Raw genomic sequence first — 20,753 nt, 5'->3', positions numbered from 1 at the left:
CATCCGTCCTTGGCCTGCTACAATGTTACAGTGAAGCCCAACGCAAACTTGAGGAACAGCACCTCATCTTCTGATTAGACATTTAATAGCCTTCCGGACTTAACATTGAGTTCATCAACTTCAGACTATGACGTCTCTCCTCCATCCTCACCCCTTTTTTATCCCCTTTTGTTTTATATTCATTTTTTTTATTTTCATTTTTTTTCCACTTATTTTTATTAATTGTTTTATTCCCACCTTTTATTCTACTTTTGATTTCTTTTCCCACCACTGTCCCCTCCTTCCACCCCACCCCCACTAGGGCCATCTGTCACTTGTTCATTTTGTTCATTCCAGACTGCTTACCCTCGTCCTGCTATTACCACATTCTGCTTTCGGACCTTAATGCCACCATCAACACCTCCTTTAGCCAGTACTACTACCATCAACACCCCTTTGTCCTTTTGTTCATGACATCTTTGTCAATCTCTCCTTTGCCTCCACCTGTTGTTGGCCTTCTATCCAGCTTCACCTGCTCCACCCCCTCAAAATAGCATAAATTTCATCACACCTTTACCTCTCTCTAGCTCTGAGTAAGAGTCATATTACTCGAAACGTTAACTCTGTCTTCCTCTCCACAGATGCTGTTAGACCTGAGTTTTTCCAGCATTTTCTGTTTTTGTTTCAGATTTCCAGCACCCGTAGTATTTTGATTTTAATTAAAAAACATGTTAGTTCTGTTAGCAGATAGCCAATAGATCACATCACAGTCAGACTGAGGTACTTTCAATGGAATATTAAACAAAGAAAATTTGAAAGAAACTAGTCAATCTGTATCCCTGAGCCAACGTCTCCAAAACAGGCTATAAGCTCCTGTATCTCACTGCTATTTGCTGCGGGCAAATTAGCTGTCATGCTTCTCTACATTACAAGTACTTGATTAGCCGTAAATGTGTTGGAACATCCTAAGATCATGAAAGCCATTACATAAATGCAAGTCCTTTCCTTTCAGTCACTTATGAATTATCAGGGTACATAATTATGTAGATAAAATTGCTGGTGTAGCCAATGACACCCTCATCCTGTGAAAGAATAAAAAAAATCAACTTGTTTGGCACCAATGTAAACAGGTAACAGTTAGATGGTACATGAATCAAATGCAAATCATATTTTTTGCTCAATTTTTCTAGCTCAAACATAGTCACCTAGAAATTTCAGCAGTCATATAAATGCAGAGTCCGTCCTGTTGATACAATGACCTGTGCCATCTGGGTTCTGATATGATCTTCCTATTCAAGCTGTTCTACTTCAACTATCAAGTAAATGGGGCAACCCAGGTTCTGATCTTAACAGTAGCAGTAAAATAAAATACATTTCAAGATCAGTGTCATGCTCAAAAGCTTCAAAGGGAACAGATTTAGAATAGCTGGATAGAAAGAATTTTACAACAGGATTTTTATTTGTACCACAAAGGCTTATTATAATTTAAGAACAATAAAGTGACATTACCAATACAGCCAACTTCCCAGGTGAAAACGGAAATCTGCCTCATAAAGACCATGACAAAACGGTTCCGTTTACAACAGAGTAATGTTATCGCAAAACTAGGTTTTCTAGCTGAAGAAATTTTGCAACAAGGTAAGCAATGAAAAAAACTGTTTCCACTGGTTGGCAAATCAGTAACAAGGAGCCAAGGATGAGCATTATCATCAGCAGGATAAAGCAGGAAGTTAGAAAAAAATTTCTCAAAGAGGGCTACTGAAGCATGCAAAGCTTTATCACAAATGGCTACTGAGACAGACTTCATATCATTTAAAAAGAGTAGAAGTTAATTATTTGAAAAAGGAGTGAGTAAAAAAGACAGAGTAAGAGCGTGAAGTGGCATTAAAATACATAGCTTCAGTTAAAAAGCTAGCACAAGCATCATGACAAGGAATGTGTAGCTTGCTCGTGTTTTTTTTATTTTATGAATTCAAAATGTGTTCAGGTGGATACTACTCCTGCTCCTAATTCGTATGTTCATATACTTATGTTTATATGTAAACCAGGTTGTGATGCCTGCATTTCACTGTAATATAACAAGCAATATAAAAAGTTAGAAAGTTCAACTGAAATTGTCCCATTGCCTTTTAAAACTGTGAAGTCCATTCTAGCTGCACAGAGCGATTGATATGAACATTAGCAACTAGTGGAAATGGGGCAATTTGGCTGTTGAAAATGAGCAGGCTACTTATTTACTCAAATCCCATTTTAACCGGCAGAAATTTACAGTCACCCTTGTATCGTGCTGCAAGTCAAGGTCCTGTTATGTCAATAGGACCCCAGGGCAGTTTTCCTCTAGACAGAAGCAAGCCTGAAGATGGAAGAGGCTCTGCCAGGCAAGTTTAAACCTTTCTATGAGGGTCAGGATATTTGTGGTCTCCCTTTCCCGACTGCAAGCCCCTCTCATTAATTCACTCTCTGCCACTTACTCAGGGTTAAAATCGGCCCCAGAGATTAATTCTAATGCGGCTGCATTCTCAGCTGCTGTCATGGGCTTAGGAATTTCCTAGAACGAATGCAAGCAGAGAATTATTAATTTAATGTGCCCAGCAGTTTCTTGTTTTCCTAAAAAAAAAACACTTTCAATTTTACTCCCCAAGCCTACAGTCAGAAAATCTGCTTTGTGGCCAAGTGCACAATTGTGTGTGTCAAATGGTAAAATCTCAATTACTACAATACTGGTACAGCTACGTAAAAATGATCATGTTGCTTACCTCCAGCATCCTCCATTCTCTGTAAGATAAATATGGGGGGGGTGGGATGGAAACAAAATCCAATTTTTCTTATTCTATCTTAATATGGTACCATGTAACAATTTGTAAATATGCTGTGCATTATGCTTACTGAACAGGTAGACTTAGAATAAAAACATTTTGCATAAATTGTCTTATCCTAATAATACTATTGAATTTTAAGAAGCAGTTTTTGAGCAGTGTCTGGGTACTTGAATTTATATTAAATCATTTTCATTTTTTTAATGTTAGTATTTTTATTTTGTCTGGCTGAAGTGAGGGGGAAAAAAACTTCTGTTTAACCAAATGTCCCTGCCTGGTGATTATGCAACTCCAGACATACTTCCTAACATGAAGATTGTTAATAAGAAACTCAAGCACCACCATATATGTGCTCCAATCCCAACTTCAGAAATTTTATTTCAGGTATTTAGTGCAGTCCACTGCATCATTCCCCTTCTGATATGTAAAACACAGTATTATCACACATCACATCAAGGAGCTGGGTTAAGCATATAAAAACAGAGTTGCCAACAGTGGGAAAACCTGAGGTCCAAGATTTTCAATTGTGAACCACATAACTGAGGCAATGGTCTGGCTTTTTGATGAGTTGTGGAAACTCAGGGGCATGCCCAAAATGCTGGATGAACCCTGGATCTGGGGTACTTTTTCCAGAGGCAGGTTGGTGAGCCTGGACATTTCCCAGCTCTGCACATCTGCCTCGGAAATGAAAATTCAGGTTATCACCTTATGCCAGTAACAAGCAAGGTTAAAAATACATTTAAACAGACTTCAGAAATGATACTGTACTATGCAGTTCATAAAGCCTTGTCAGCCAAAGTATGTTTGCCAATTAATGTAGTATTAACAAAGTCAAAAGAATAATGTGTTAAGTGCTGACTATAAGCATAGTTACAGTTAAAGCACTATGTCATCACTGCATCTCATAAATAAAAGTTCTTTTTGAGGGAGTTGCAAATAAATCAGTCCCCCTGTGCAATGTTTGTACAAGTGGCATAATCAATTTTTTTTAAACAGAATACAGGATAAGTAACTTCTTTTCCATACATTTTTGATCAATTGCTCTCAAGTCTCCCCAATCTCAAATGGTGAACAGCAGCCTCTTTTCTTACTTTCCTGGCTGCAATACTGAGTGCTATCCCTGCAATTCTTTAAAAAAAAGTGTCTCCTGACAGTTACAAGTGATCTATGTTACAAAAGGAATGTTTTCTGTGTCAGTCAAAACTGTGGGAGGTGGAGCCCTCCATATTTGCAATGGTGCTTGAGGAAAGAGGATGGGAAGTAGATGAGATTGCAATCACGTATTAGAGTATCACCAAGTGCACAAGACTCGGTAGATCTGATGAAGACCCACAACTTGTAGTTCACTGTCACCATCTTTTCCCTGGTGCATGCAGAAGTGAAAGATACAGATAGCAATTTTAGTTTTGGCTAAATAACTTCTGTAAATTTTACAGCTTTTGGAATGTTGGGTTCTTCAGAATTCAGGCATCAGTATTTTTTGTTTTGTTATTTACTGATCAAATAGAGATAGAGCTATAAATATTGAAAGATACTACACCAGTCCCTTTGTCCCCACAGTTTTAGGCTTCTAAGCCATGTAGCACGGGTTCAGTACCTGATGTTCTTGGTAAAGTTAAGGTGATGCAGATGCAAACATTTTCCAATTTAGGATTTTTCATGCCTGCAATTTCACATAAGAATAAAATGTAACCCAGTGAAGTGTGAGTATATTCCTGATGATGGCTGCACAAATTTAACTGGCTGAAAATCATCTGAGCACTAATACATTGGGACAAAACAATGCACATGACTGGTTTGTGACTACCTAATTATGCCAGTATTTATATTTCTTGACGCCTTCAATTTCGGCATAATCATTGTTCGTAATAAATTGAAAATACATTGACTCTAATATCCTATTATTTATTAGGATAGGGACCATCTAATGAAGGATGATGGGGCAGTGACGAAGAGCAGGCATTACGGGTATTGGAGCTATGACCACAATAAGTATAACTGAATGGCTAGAATAATGTAAAGAGTAGGGCAGTATAGTCAAGGAGGACAAGATAACATGTTAATCATGATGATCGCAGTGAAGGTCATTAAATGAGAGTGAGAGTCAGCAAGATAATTTACAAGGAAGGTGAAAGAGACTGTATAATCAGGGACATCAGGTGACCAGATGATATGGTTGCAAGGAAGACAATACAGTGTACTTGATGTGATAGTGAGGACCATTGTATTGTGATACTGATCATATTACAATGAAAACTATTCGATGGCATTCATTTCTAACAATTAGAAAGTCAGTAAATTAAGTGCAACAATGAGCCTCAGTGGACTTGGGCTCAACGACAACTTGTATTTACATAACACCTTTAACATAATAAAACACTCCAAGAGCATTATAAAACAAAATATGACACTGAAAACATAAGGAGATATTAGGTCAGATGACCAAAAGCTTAGTCAAAGAGGTCAGTTTTAAGGAGTGTCTTAAAGGAGGACAGCGAGGTAGAGAGATGTAGGGAGTGTATTCCAGAGCTTAGAGCCTAGGCAACTGAAGGCATGGCCAACAATGGTGGAGTGATTAAAATTGAGGATGCTCAAGAGGCTAGAATTAGACGTGCACGGAAATCAGAGGGTTGTTGGGCTGGAGGAGATTAGAGAGATAGGGAGGGGCAAGGCCATGGAGAATTTTAAAAACAAGGAATTTTAAAATCAAGATGTTGCTTGGCCAGGAGCCAAGTTAATTCAGCAAGTACAGGGGTGATTGATGAATGAGACTCAATGAGAGTTGTGACAAGGGCAGCAGAACTTTGGATGATCTCAAGATTACAGGAGGGTAGCATGTGGGAGATCAGCCAGAAGTGCATTGGAATAGTCAAATCCAGAGGTAATGAAGGCATGAATGAGGATTTTAGCAGATGAGCCAAGACAGGGATGAAGAGGAGCAGAGTTAATTAACGTGGGATTATAATTTTCTCCAGCTGCTGCAAAAAGTGAGTTTATGCAGTTTTAGTGTAGTTGCCTTGTGGAATTAGCTCCATTGCAGTTTTTCCAAATTAAATGGTCGCATTAAAAAAGATTGTAAGGGAGGCTATTATCAGGCAGAAAAATGTCACCTGGTGCAGAAAGGGCGAATCTCTGAAGTCACGTATACAGATGTATTTATCGAGATAATAGAAAAAAACTACACTAATTCCTCAAACAGTTGCATTCAATCCTAATGCTAGGTGCAACATTTCACTTTCCTACTTTGATGTCCTCACCTTCACAAATATAAAATCATGCAGCAAAAATAAAGCACTTATTAGACAGCTGATTTTCATCATAACAGACTTTAGCAGCTTTCTCTGGTTCCCCTCGCCTACACAATATCCGGGACTGGTATGCAAGATGTCAAAAATCATCAGCTACTCCTACGGATATGCTAATAATTTTTGACACCTATAATGACAAATATATTAACCTACAAAGCACAATCTAACATGATCACCTCTTTATTTGCAACACGGTGTCAATCCCCTATTCTTCTGAATTCCATTCATCCTCGGTACGTTTGCATCAAGGGCATTAAAAGGAACAGAAGCAGACAGTTGTGCTACAGAAATCAGCTGATACCTTCACTGAACAGAAGCTCACTACAGTACAGAGTATCAATGCAAAAGCTGTTTAAATCAGTTAAGAAATGAACCTAAAACAAGGGTACAGAGCTTATTAAACTTTGTAGGAACAAGATAGAAATTTAAAGACTACTGTAGGCAAAGTAAAAGCAATGCAACTTTCAATGCCATTGTACTTAGCCAAGCAAACAAGCAGCTTATTTAATATTGGTTTGGCTGCCCAATTATTTTATTTTACAAAGCAGAATTTGACAGTTTTTTTCTTGCAAGTCACAAAGCTGCTGCTGCCAAATCAAAAGCTTTACCATTGGGAGGTGAAGTTAATTTTTTTTGAATAAGGCAGATTTATAAAGCAGCAATCTAATAAACAGGTTCAGACAGTGCAGGAATCCTCAGTTAACTTAGACCAATGTGGAATAACTTGGCTAGTTTTTTATTCATTCATGGGGTGTGGGCGTCGCTGGCTAAACCAGCATTTATTGCCCTTACCCTAATTTCCCTTGAGGAGGTGGCAGTGAATTGCCTTCTTGAAGCACTGCAGTCCATGTGGTGTAGGTATACCCACAGTGCTGTTGGGAAGGGGGTTCCAGAATTTTGACCCAGTGACAGTGAAGGAACAGCGATATATTTCCAAGTCAGGATGGTGAGTGGCTTGGAGGGAAACTTCCAGATGGTGGTGTTCCCATGTCTCTGCTACCCTTGGACTTCTACATGGTAGTGGTCAGGGGTTTGGAAGGTGCTGTCGAAGGAGTTACATTCAACTCCATCTTCATCTTTCTATGTTTCATCTCCCCAAAATTGGGGTTTCCATTCCACAGTGTGAACTTTTTGAGTGTATGTGATTTGTTGAAGTGTTCAAAAAGCTTCCATATCTGTTTAACTTTCCAAATTAAATATGTATTCAGGAGGGATGCACATGACCATCAGTTAGCAGACTGCCCTTTTAGAATCTGGGTTCAAGTCAAGCCTAATTTCATCTCTACGATGACTAGAAAGGCAAAATGAAATAACTGAAGCATTCTCAACCACAATCCACAACATTGAACAACTGATGCTTTTCAGAGAAGTCTCTGATACAAGACTGGCCAAGTTAACTACTTCATATTTTGATTCCCTGTAAAGCAATATTTCTCCTCAGACCTGCACCCCTCTGACAACCCAACTGCAAGAATAATACAAGAAATTATTGTTGCCTCGACAGTACCCTTCCCCCATATTTAATGAGGCTGTAAACACCGGACGCATGAGGTAAATACTTAGAATTTCTTAATATATTGCCATATAAATACAGGGAAAATACCATTCAAGTTTTAAACATAACATAGCAGCATTAATTAGAGCCCAAGCTTTGATTTTTAAATCCTTTTGAAGCTTTCGTATCTTTCTCAAAAGGATTTGAATGAAGCAGCTTATAATGGACTCCCATCTCAGAATGCAATTAGGCTGCCACTTTTTTGTCGATCCAAAACTGTTCTTGTTAAACACTGACCCAAGTGTTGCAATCTTCTGGAGCCGCAGTAGAACTTCTCCGGCTGGCTGCACTTTTCTATCTACAGTCTTAATATAAACACAGGCTAAGGTGACTTGGGTCAGATATGGTCTGTTCACAGTCAAATATCAACCAGCACACACACCATTGATCCCACATAAATAGAAGGACCCAGCCTAAGGCATTGGAAGGTGATGAGCGTTCATGGAACTACACCTCAGGAAGGGATCAATGTCTTGAGAAGGGGTGAAAGTTGACAAAAAACAATAAGGTTATCATGTGACCAGTGAATGAAAGAAATAACCCTAAGAGTCAACTGGATCTTAACAATTCAAACCATTTTCAAAGATTCTAGATGGAATTAATGAAATAATAAAATTATTTTTAGGATTGCTATACTTTCTGAAATGGATTGGACTGTACAACTAAATATGAATTTAATGGAAATGAGCTTACCTCAAAAATACTTCTTCTATTAGAAATTCAGATCAAGTCTTTTGATATTTTATTACACATCACACATATTTTGTTTGCATCAATAATCGTACTTACAAGGGATCATATGAAGTATCCAGAATAGAGTTCTGGTCGAGAATTATGCCCTGTGCATGGTACTAACTGGACAAACACAACACAATACAATGACACCCATTAATGGGGGAGGGGAAGGGACCCTTACAATAGTTACCATGTACTTGGTTGATCTCCGAATTGGACGATAGGATTTCGTCAGCCAATTTCTGTGCTGTGGGAAGTACTTCTGTGTGGTGGGCTGTGATTAAATACTGAATAAATTTCTGAAGCTGGTCTCTGTTCATTTGGAAAAGTGTCTCAGATATGGGAAGACGCAGTTTGACCTGGTCAGCCTTTCTTATTCTGTACAGGGAAAGTGCCACTACATGGGCGCAGTAAAAAATGTCCTTGTTGCCACAGCCACATGTTACAGAAGTGATCTTGCAGCGGTCAAAACTGATGGCTACTCTGTAGATCATTTCAGGTTCCGATTGGGTGCCTGGTTCGGTCACAGTTCCACTCAGATGAAACCCTGCCAGGGAAGGGAAAAAAAAGATGTGGATTAACACCAGAGGTAATATTCAAATGAGTCTCTCTTCAACTAACCTACCAATGACAATACTTGTGCAGTGCCTTGGCTTGTCCACCATCATTCAACTGTGCCTAGGGAGTCCTCACTTTGTTTTGTTATCCACTCGTGAATCATCTATTATAAATTAGTTTTACTGAACAGATTGGAAGGCAGACATTATTGGGTCTCTGTTTAGCTTAATGTCCAGCTCTTTACTAAAATTGTCCTAAGTGAAGAGTTGAACGTCATTCCCCAGGGTTTAATTACGCTGTCTTTAAAGGATCACCAACAGACGCTCAACAGTCTCTCTCTTCCATCTTTCCCAGTCCCTATTTTCAAAATAAACTTGTGGTATCTGCTGGGCTCTGCAGGAGGAGCACTGTTGTTCAGGAAATTTAATTTGCAACCACCATCTTTACCATGCAATTGAAATCATTATTGTGCCCTCATAGCCGTTCTGCAAAGGATTCCAAATGATCATTCTTCTTTCGTTCTCTGTAATTGGACTACAGTAGCATTTTCTGGTGGACTACACCGAAAACTATTCTTTCCACTTTTCAAATGTCAACGGCCATTAGTTAATCCCTTTGTAACCTGCAAGCCAAAATTAATCTCTCTGAAACTATAAATGCTGAGGACAAATATTGTACTGTCCATGCCCCAAGACACCTCAGGACAATCAAAATTCTGACCTCTCAGCGTGGAATATCATTGGCACCCAGTTTTGGGCATGATATGGCTACAAAGCCGACCTGAACCAGGAAGCACAGGGCATTTCTCAAATTAGGATTCAGATCTCATCCAAGTTATAAAAACAGAAAATGCTATAAATGCTCAGCATGTCAGGCAGCATCTGCGGAGGGAAACAAAGTTGAGGTTTTAGGCCTGTGACCCTTCATCAGGTTGAAAGGTCACATACCTGAAACATTACATGCAACAATTCTTCTGAGCAGTGGTGCTGCGTGCAGAAGTTCTCCCGACCTGATACTCCTGTGCATTTCTTCTGGGATCTTCTGATCCCTACTATCACAGCAATGTGCCGCAAAGCATATCCCATGGAACTCTGTCGGAGTGGATTAGAGTCGGGGGGTGGGGGGGGGGGCCGGGGTTAGCAGGGTGCAGAAAAGATATGCCCCCTTTTGAGTGTGGGTTAGCAGCTGGGTGAGTGGATTGGTGAGTGGATGGGTGAGTAGATGAGTGTGTGGTTAGTAATCAGGTCAGGGGATAGTCAGGTCTGGCTGGGGGACGGGGGTAATCAGGTGGCCAGGAGGTAGGCAAGTCGGTTGGGTGGGCTGCGGGGTAGCTGGGTCAGATTGGAGGATGGGGGTGGGTAATGGTGGGGTCATGGGAGGTAGTTGGTCCAGTCGGCGGGGTAGTCGGGTCAGATCTGAGGGGTAGTTGGGTGGGGTTGGTGAAGAGGTGGGGGGAGTAGCTGGGTGATCCACAAAATAGTTGGGTCAGGTCTAGGGGGCAGTCACGTGGTCAATGGGTAATCAGATCAGGTTAGGGGGATAGTCGGACGGGGTCGGGTAGGGTAAAAGGGGTAATTGGATTGTTTGTTGGGGGGGCATCAGTTGTGGAGTTACCCTGACCAGGTTTTAATCCGCATAACATTTCCTGGGTAACAATCCAGGTAAGTACCACAAAACTGTCCCAAGTCTCCGACTCTAACTCGGAGTCAGAGACATTTATGGAGTCTCTAGTGAGCAGGGGAATTACCCATTGGAAGGTTAAACTTTCAAGACAATTCCCATGGAGGTCTGCAAGTCACGACTTTCACAGGGTCTTAATGCGCATCTTCAGTCATATGTCCGTTCTCCAGTGATCCAGAGATCAGGAGATTTGGGCCATTGTTTCTCACTCAACAGATACTGCCAGGCCTGCTGAGCATTTCCATCATTTTCTGTTTCACTTTAGATTTCTGGCATTTGCAGGATTATGCTTTTGTGATTCATCAAATTAACATTGGCAAGCTGCTAGTACCTAGCACCGGCAGCTTGGCCTTCTGTCGATTTGAATATTGGGCTTCCTGTCTTGCTGACAACATTTCTCAGGTAAGAACCAAGGAGGATGAGAGTGCAATGGTGGAGAGAAGGGGAACAAAAGAACAATACGTGCTGAGAGTGGCACTCAGGACAGTTGTGCAGCTGGATGAAGCACTTCTATTTCCTCTGGTTTCACAAGAGCAGCTTTGTAAATGTGTTCAATGCAGACCAATATCAGCAACAGGGCCTGAAACACAGACTTTACACCTGTATTTACAAATGCAAGGTCCTGATACTTGTTTTAGATGGTTGCCACATATACTTGAAAAATGGTGCATTGGACATCTTTTCGATGATCTTGGGATGTTAGATGTGGGTCCCCAAAATTGGGCCCTGTCATGCAAGTTTAACACCTACAACACTGGTGCAACAAGGTCAAACTTCTACTCTGTCATTTTGTTGTCCTCCCAATGGAAATCATCTTGTTAGCCTGCAGCAACTTTTCTCATCATAGTTGATAAGGTGACCTTTTTGTGATTTAAGCACAGTGCAAGTGGACTCTGCAGTGGTACAAAACTGTGCCACATGGTTCTATAATTGACAAGATTAGATGTTGTTGAAGGAATACAAGAAGGCTATTACAAGAAAGAATTGTAAATCATCACACTTTTGAAAGCTTTAGAAAGATTTTTTAAAAAGGTTCTGATGTACTTTGGCCACATGAATAACTTTGGCAACAAGTGCTACTTCAGAACCTGCATCACTCTGGCTTAGGTCAAAAAACAAGAAAACAATTTCAAACTCACATCCAGATTTCGTTTTAGTATAAACATCAAGCTAGTATTGCAAATCATGCCCTTGGGTCAAACAGCATATTGTTTCCAGCAAGCTCCTGATTTCAGTGAAAGTGGATGTTTTTAAAAATTCATTCATGGAATAGTTTATTATTCACTCAGAGTGCCCAGAGAAAGTGGTAGGGTTTTAAACAATTGAGTGTCTTGCTAGGCCTTCTCAGTGGCTAGGGTTAAGAGTCAACCACACTGGTGAGGTACTACACATGCAGGAGGCAGAGAGTGGGGATAAGGGGGTCCTTCTCAGGATGGCGGCTGGTAACTAGTGGAGTTCCGCAGAGTTCAGTGTTGGGACCACAACTTTTTATTTTATACATTAATGATCTAGATGAAGGAACTGAGGGCATTTTGGCTAATTTTGCAGATGATACAAAGGAGGGACAGGTAGTATTGAGGAGGCTGGGAGACTGCAGAAGGATTTGGACAGGTTAGGAGAATGGGCAAAGAAGTGGCAGCTGGAATACAATGTGGGGAAGTGTGAGGTCATGCACTTTGGTAGGAAGAATAGGGGCATAGACTATTTTCTAAATGGGGAGAGAATTCAGAAATCTGGAGTGCAAAGGGACTTGGGAGTCCTAGTCCAGGATTCTCTTAAGGTTAACTTGCAGGTTGAGTCAGTAGTTAGAAAGGCAAATGCAATGTTGGCATTTATTTCGAGAGGACTAGAATATAAAAGCTGAGGCTTTATAAGGCTCTGGTCAGACTACATTTAGAATGTTGTGAGCAATTTTGGGCCCCGTATCTCAGGAGGGATGTGCTGGCCCTGGAGAGGGTCCAGAGGAGGTTCAAGAGAACGATCACAGGAATGAAAGGCTTAATGTATGAAGCATGTTTGAGGACTCTGGGTCTATACTCGATGGAGTTTAGAAGGATGAGGGGGTATCTGATTGAAACTTACAGAATACTGAAAGGCCTAGATAGAGTGGACGTGGGGAAGATGTTTCCATTAGTAGGAGAGACTAGGACCCAAGGGCACAGCCTCAGAGTAAAGGGAAGACCTTTTAGAACAGAGATGAGGAGAAACTTCTTTAGCCAGAGAGTGGTGAATCTATGGAATTCATTGCCACAGAAGGCTGTGGAGGCCAGGTGATTGAGTATTTAAGACGGAGATAGATAGGTTCTTGATTAGTAAGGGGATCAAAGGTTATGGAGAGAAGGCAGGAGAATGGAGCTGAGAAACTTATCAGCCATGATTGAATGGCAGAGCAGACTCAATGGGCTGAATGGCCTAATTTCTGCTCCTATGTCTTATGGTTTTATGGTCTTACAACAGCCGGAATGGGTAAGGAAAGTAGGTTTACTTCCTTAAAGAGCATTAGTAAGTCAGTTTGTTTTTGTGCAACAAGTTCAATCCTTGTGATCAACGAATGCAGATGAGAAAAAAATGCACATTTCTTGGTCATGCTTTTACATCATTTTACTTTATAAAACAGCCAGGGATGCCAGAAAAATATTGCTGGCCTTGTAATTTTTACATAGTCAACTGAATAGCTGTTGGGCTTGTCTTGGTAGAAACAGTGTTTGTGAAGTGCACAGGCAGCCCCACTCCCACCAACAATAAGATGATGCATTCCTCCCCCAGCTCCACGACAAGCAAATGAGGAAAGCACAAATTGGATACACCCAGTGGAACAAATAATCCACAGTTCAACTTTAAGTCTAGGGAATACCACGCATTGTAATCACCAGGGGGAAGAGGGTCTAAACTACCACACAATGCACCTGTGTTAAGAACACCCTAACACACAACACCCTATGAAGAGTCCTCTTGGAATAATTTCCTAACTCAACCCAAACATTGTAGGAAAATTCCCAGCCCAACTCCCTCACACTTTACTACACTAAAATACCAAGTTCTTGAAGCACATAACTTTTATGAATATCCACAACAACTAACCTGATATTTTAATATTGCTAAGGTGTATATTCACACATCAGGGAAGAACATGTGCAATTTAGCCCAGAGCAAACTCTGAAAACAATACTTTTTTTTTTTAACTGTAGTATAGGACTGTCTCACTCCTTGCTCCAATAATTGCTTAAAAACTGGAACTTCAAGAACTACTATAATTCACTAATCATTCATGAATTCAAACAAATGTAACCACTTTTAATTTCTTACAAATTAAAATTTCCACTATTACTTTTTTAGGATAATGGAAAGATCCAAACGTCTCCTCCTACTCTCCATGAAAGATGAAATAACAATAGATACCACTTGTGCCAGCTAGCAGCCAGGTCAGATCATTAATTGAGGTTTACAAGCAAGTTACTTGTTTGTTAAAGTAAATGGTATATGGGAATTGGTGTGGACAGTCAGGAAGCAAAATACAGATTTTAAAACAAGAGCACTATGAATGGGCTGCACGAGACCACAACTACCTGGAAAAAGTCAACAAATTCGAGCTTTGAATTAGTGTTTAATTCATTGTTCCCAATAACTTAATATGCACTACACCAAGAAAAATTATCTACATAATTAAACCTTATAATAAACTCGATTAGTAGTTTTTGTGCAGCATATGTGGTCCATCAGCATCATGCTTATTTACTTATCAGAAAGATTAGGACAATACATTGGAATTCTGGTACTATTTCTGGCATAACAGCGGCAACAGGCCCACATTACATTCTACACATTACATGCCTACTGTTAAGTGTTGGTTCAAAGTGAGTATTGGTCTACCTATCTAAATGGCCTTTTGCAATAAACACAAGTAAAAGAGTGTTGGAACCATAACTTGCAAAAACTGTCTGACTGAAGGAATCAGGTTTTTAAATACAGTCTCAACAGACAGGATATTATGAATAAAAATATAGGTTATAGTTTCCCTTCTTTTATACCTTTTGCTCCGGTCCACGTCACATTGGATTTCCCTGTTTTGTTATGACGAGGTTAGGCAAGATTATCAATTTCCACCAAATTGAAGGTAATTTTCAAGTTTAAAGGACCCTGGAATAGTGACCCCAAAGTTTGATCCTTTGCTCATTTATCCACTTATTCTATGTTCCACATACACAGAAATTTATAAAAGTGGGATCTGCTAGTGATATCAATGGAAAACATACACCTCATCATTGGTTATGCTATTTTATTGTGTTTTACTTCACTGTTTTACATACACAATGTATATGAAATCTGCAGGCAATTAGCTGCTGTGCTGTTTCTTGTATTAAAAATGTACATTTGCACAACGTGTCCAATAACAGCACTGCATACATACAATTCATGTTGTAGATACATTAGAAAATATTTTTATTATTGGAGTGAAGGAAACAATACTTTCCAAAGACACCAGCAACTGTAAACCCACATTAACCCGGATTCCATAAAAGCATGTTGAAAAGCTGGCAGATGTATAATGCTGGTCAATTGATCAATGCTGAGATGGTAAGAAAAATTTGCCACAATTTTTTTGCTTATTCCTTCATGGCTAGCATTACTGCCCATCCCTAAATTGCTGGAGAGGTGGTGGTAAGCCAGAATCTTGAACTGCTGCAGTCTGTGTAGTGAGGGAACTCCCATAGTGCTGTTGGGTGGTGTTCCAGAACTTTGACTCAGCAAAGATGAAAGATGCCAATATATGTTAAGTCAGGATGCTGCTTGACATGGATGGGTACCTGTAGATGGCGATGTTTCCATGTGCCTGCTGCCCTTGTCCTTCTAGGTGGTAGAGGTCAAGAGTTTGGGAAGTGCTGTTGAAGAATCCTTGGCAACATGCTGTAGTGCATCTTGTAAATAGTTCATACTCTGCAGGCATTATGTGCCAGTGCTGGAGAGGCTGAGCGTTTAAGAAAAGAAAAACTTGCATATATAATTTGTTTTTGTGATGTTAATTGAGAAATATTGGTCAGGACTCTGGGGATTACTCCCTTCTCTTCTTTGAATAGAGCCATGGGATCTTTTATGTCCACCTGAAGGGGCAGGCACAGTTTACTGTCCCATCCAAAAGACAGAATCTCTGCCAGTACAGCACTCCCTCAGTACTGCACTGAAGTGTCAGCCTCAATTTCTGTGCTCAAACCTGGAGTGGAACTTGAACCCACAACCTCCTGACTCTGGCATCTAAGGTGGTGGAGGGTTTTTGCCAATCAAGTAGGTTACTTTGCCCTACATGGTGTAGAGCTTGAGTGTTGTGGAAGCTGCACTCATCCAGGCAAGTGGAAAACATTCCATCACACTGCTGTAGATTAGGGAAAGGCTTTGGGGTGCCAGGAGTTCAGTCACTCACTCTAGAATACACAGCTCTGGCCCTGCTCTCATAAGCATAGGTTTTAATGAGACTGGTGCAGTTAAGCTTCTGATCAATGGTGACCCTCAGGAATGTTGATGGTGGGAAATTTGACAATGGTAATGCCGAAAAATATCAAGGGGAGGTAGTTAAATTCTCTCTTGTTAGTGATGGTCATTGCTTGGTAATAGTATGGCATAAATGTTACTTGGCACTTACCAGCATAAGCCTAAAATGTTGTCTAGGTCTTTCTACATATGGACATAGACTGCTTCAGTATCTGAGGAGTCACGAATGGGACTAAAGAACGTGCAATCATCAGCAAACATCCCCACTTCTGTCCTTATGTTGGAAAGTTCGCTGATGAAGGAGGTAAAGCTGGTTAGGTCAAGGACACTACTCTGAGAAACTTCTACAGTGATGTCCTGGGGCTGAGTTGATTGACTTCCAACATCTACAACATTTTCCTTTGTGCTAGATATGACTTCAGCCAGTGGAGAAGCTTCCCAACTGACTTTAATTTTACTAGGGCTCCTTGGTGCCGCACTTGGTCAAATGCTGCCTTGATGTCAGTCACTCTCGCCTCACCTTTGGAATTCAATTCTTTTGTTATGTTTGGACAAAGGCTCTGATGAGGTCTTGAGAAAAGTGGTTCAGGCAGAATCCAAACTGAGCATCAGGGACTGCTTTTTTGTTGAGTAAGTGCCGCTTGTTAGGACTGTCAATGACCCCTTCAATCACTTTGCTGATGATTGAGAATAGGTTGATGGGGGAGTAATTGGCCAGATTGGATTTCTCTTACTTTTTGTGGACAGGTTATAATGACCTGTGCAATTTCCCTCAAAATTCTATTGTTAACTGAAATCATTTCTAAAAAACCATTCCCACAAACATTTACATATTTTCTTCATTTATGCAGACTTGAACCAACACGGAACACAACTGGCTTAGCTATTAGTCACCAGGTCTGGCTGGACCACATCAAGCACGATCTGGTCCTGCTCTCCTCTGCTAAAACCACGGCTACTTAAGGAACATAACAGTCTTTCACATGGGTTCAACAAATTTATGGAGGGACTTTTACTTAACTGGAAAGAAAATAACGTGCATAGGAAATGAAAAACGATTTGAAGTCCTGATGGACACTAGTTTGAATCAACTGTGATAATGCTGAGTGGCAGTAAGTAAAACAAATTAGATGTTCAGATGAATCAAAAGGTCAATATCTAGACAAAATTGTGAGGTAATCCTGTCACCTGATAAGTCATTGGCGCATCCACACTAAGAAAACTGTGTACTGCGCTGGTTGCCACAGTACAAACACATTGCAGCTATTGAAAGAATACAGAAAAAAGCAACTGAATACTGAGAGACGAATGGGTTGGATTTTGATGGGTGATTATGGAAATTGGACATGTTTTCACTGGAAAAGAGGTTGAGAAGCGATATACTTGCTGCTTTTTTAGGATATTTAAAGGACTAGATAATATGCACCAACTATTTCACCTTGTCCAGAAGAGTAGAACCGAGAGGAGGGGTAAATACAAAACTAACCTGCGGACACAACTTTCAGTGAGCGAGTGGTTAATTTATGGAACAGATTTGCTCGGGAGACGGTGGATGCAGTTAGTGCTAATTTATTCAAAGGCAAAGAGATTTTAAAAATTCTGAAAACAACATTTTTTGGATATCATACACACATAATTTGAGACGTGACATGTCATAAGTGGAGCTTGCTTGGGAGGAACCATGGTTCCCAAAGTTCTCCACCAGTGTGATTCCCCTTGCATCATGTCAGAGGCTGGGATTTTCTGGCCCCATCGCAGGTGGGACCCGCCACAGGGAGGCGGCGCCCCAGCCAGAAGTCCATTGACTTGCGGTGGGCGTGCAGAAAATCCGGCCCAGAGTCTGTAATAAACTAACTGAAAAAGACAGAGTGCTAGGATAACTGAGCAAGTTTACTTTTCAGGGTGGTAGAAGGCAAGATATGACAGACCTAGGCATTGTCAGACTAAAATAGTTCTAGGTACCTATCATTCTAAAATGAAAAGATAACCCCAGACTTATTTTTCTACACCAACAAATGGCTTCTTAAACCCCTCTTCCCCTGCCTCCACCATCCTCAGCATTTTTTTTTTATTATTCTTTCATAGGGAATGGATGTTGCTGGCTATGCCAGCACATATTGCCCTTCTTGAATCGCTGCAGTCCATGTGATTTGGGTACACCCACAGTGATGTTATAAAAGGACTCCAGGCGACAATGAAGGAATGGCAATATAGTTTAATGCAGCGAGATTAATGAAGGAACGGCAATATAGTTGCATGTCAGGATGGTGCTTGGCTAACTTGCAGGTGGTGGTATTGCCATAAATCCATGGCCCTTGTCTTTCTAGGCGGCAGAGGTCATGGGTTTGGAAGGTGCTGCCGATGGAGCCTTAGTGAGCTGCTGCAGTGCATCTTGTAGATGTTACAGAATGCTGCCACTATGCATCGGCGGTAGAGGAAGCAAATGTTGAAAGGGGTAGATGAGGTGTCAGTTAAGTGGGCTGTTTTGTCCTGAATGATGTTAAGCTTCTCGAGTGTTGCCGAAGCTTTTTTGTCTTGCACTCCTCAGGACAATTTGCAAAAAAATAACAATGTCAGGGGAAACAACATATTTATACTGTATGAGAAGAGAGTGCTGATTGGTTGGCAAGTAGACTTTGACTGGTAGAGGTGTTGCTATGGAGAATGCACCAATTGGCCTTACCAGCAACCTCCTAAATAGAGCCTGAGCCATTTGCTCACCATTTAAGCCTGATGCTGAAATAGGGTGCATCAAAGACATCCTGTGGGACAATGGCTACCCTGATCAGATCATTTCATGCTGTATATCATGCAAATTCATGAATAGGCCTTAGACCATCACTTTCAGCCCTGAAAAGCATCCAGTCTACCTCAGATTACCACGGAAGGGCAAGGTTATCACAAAAATTTGAGCAACACGAGTGGTATTCGCCACCAACAGGACGCTGCTATCAAGCCAAAAAGGCTTCTATCTATCACACAAATGAGTAATGTGGTGTATGAATTTCAGTGCCAGTGCGACGCTAGGTATGTAGGCCGTATGTCCAAAAGACTGGAAGATCATATCAAACAGCATGTCCCTCCTGCTGTTCGCAACGGGCAAGGTACAGACCGTACCCAACCAGCCCGTGCTTGCAAAACTGAAAAGTGTCCAACATTCGATGTGATTCTGTGATTAGACAACACTTGTTAAATAATCCTCAATGTGCTAAGAATTACGCTGACAACCAATTTAAGATAGTCAGACGGGCTCACAATATGGCACACTTGTGTGTGCTGGAAACAACGTTTATTAGTACACAGGGCCCTGTTCTTTGTAGACAGAATGAACATGTACACATTGAGCCTGTATCAGCTAAACAAAATAAGTGACAGCCAGGGGAATGCATTGACCAATCAGAATTCAAATTTCAAACAATGCTTGGCAGTTAACTTTATAAAAATTTCTTTCAAGGGATGTGGCTTCACTGGCTAAGCCAACATTTATTGCCCATCCCTAATTGCCTTTGAGAAAGTGGTGGTGAGCTGCCTTCTTGAGCCACTGCAGTCCATGTGGTGTAGGTACACCCACAGTGCTGTTAGAGAGGCAGTTCCAGGTTTTTGACCCAGCGACAGTGAAGGAACGGTATATTTCCAAGTCAGGATGGTGAGTGGCTTGGAGGGGAACTACCAGCTGATGGTGTTCCATGTATCTGCTGCCCTTGGCCTTCTGGATGGAAGTGGTTGTGAGTTTGGAAGGTGCTATCTAAGGAGCCTTGGTGAGTTCCTGCAGTGCATCTTGTAGATGGTACACAGTGCTGCTACTGTGCATTGGTGGTGGAGGGAGTGAATGTTTGTGGAAGGGGTGCCAATCAAGCGGGCTGCTTTGTCCTGGATGGTGTCAGTCACCATCAACTGATGCATTCTCCATGATAATACCTCTACCAGAGCCCACTTGGCAACCAATCAGCACTCGCTTCTCATAGAGTATAAATATGTTGTTTCCCCTGACATTGTTATTTTCTTTCAAATTGTCCTGATGAGTGCAAGATGAAAAACTTCGATAAAACATGTCTCTCTTTCCAGCAATACTCAAGTTTGAGCGCTGTTGGAGCTGCACTCATCCAGGCAGGTGGAAAGTATTCCATCAGACCCCTGATATGTGGAGTTGGGGTGAGTTATTCACTGGAGAATTCCCAGCCTCTGACCTTCTCTTGTAGCCACAGATTTTATATGGCTGGTCCAGTTCATTTTCTGATTAATGGTAACCCTGAAGATGCTGATAGTGGGGGATTTGGCAATGGTAATGCCATTGAATGTTAAGGGGATGGTTGGATTCTGTCTTGTTGGAGATGGTCATTATTTAGCACTTGTGTGGCATGACTATTGTTTTCTACTTGTCAGTCCAAGCCTGAATGTTGTCCACATCTTGCTGCGTATGCACATGGACTGCTTCATTATCTGAGTTGCTGCTAATGGCACACAGATTGTGTAATCATTAGTAAATACCCCCACAACTGACCTTATGACAGAGGGAAGGTCATTGATGAAGCAGCTGAAGATGGTTGGACCGAGGACACTGAGGGACTCCTTCAGTGATGTCTTGGAACTGAGATGATTGACCTCCAATAACTGCAACCACCTTTCTTTATGCTAGGT

General features: G+C 41.0%; 1 protein-coding gene across 5 annotated transcripts in view; it reads right to left on the bottom strand.

Moving 5' to 3' along the window:
• Positions 1-20,753, bottom strand: part of zswim5 (zinc finger, SWIM-type containing 5) — a 252,422-nt gene that overhangs the window by 80,495 nt on the left and 151,174 nt on the right. For 4 of the 5 annotated variants that reach the window (XM_041207622.1, XM_041207626.1, XM_041207625.1 and 1 more), the window contains one exon: positions 8,584-8,940. The exons of the other annotated variant lie outside the window; for it this stretch is intronic. In XM_041207622.1, the coding sequence (XP_041063556.1) occupies positions 8,584-8,940 (357 nt within the window). The remainder of the gene's footprint in view (positions 1-8,583; positions 8,941-20,753) is intronic. 5 annotated transcript variants of the gene reach the window in all.

Source organism: Carcharodon carcharias, chromosome 16 (genome assembly GCF_017639515.1).
Source record: "Carcharodon carcharias isolate sCarCar2 chromosome 16, sCarCar2.pri, whole genome shotgun sequence".
Taxonomy (NCBI): Eukaryota; Metazoa; Chordata; class Chondrichthyes; order Lamniformes; family Lamnidae; genus Carcharodon; species Carcharodon carcharias.
Note: the sequence above shows the minus strand (reverse complement) of the source record. Positions and strands in the feature narration are given on the sequence as shown.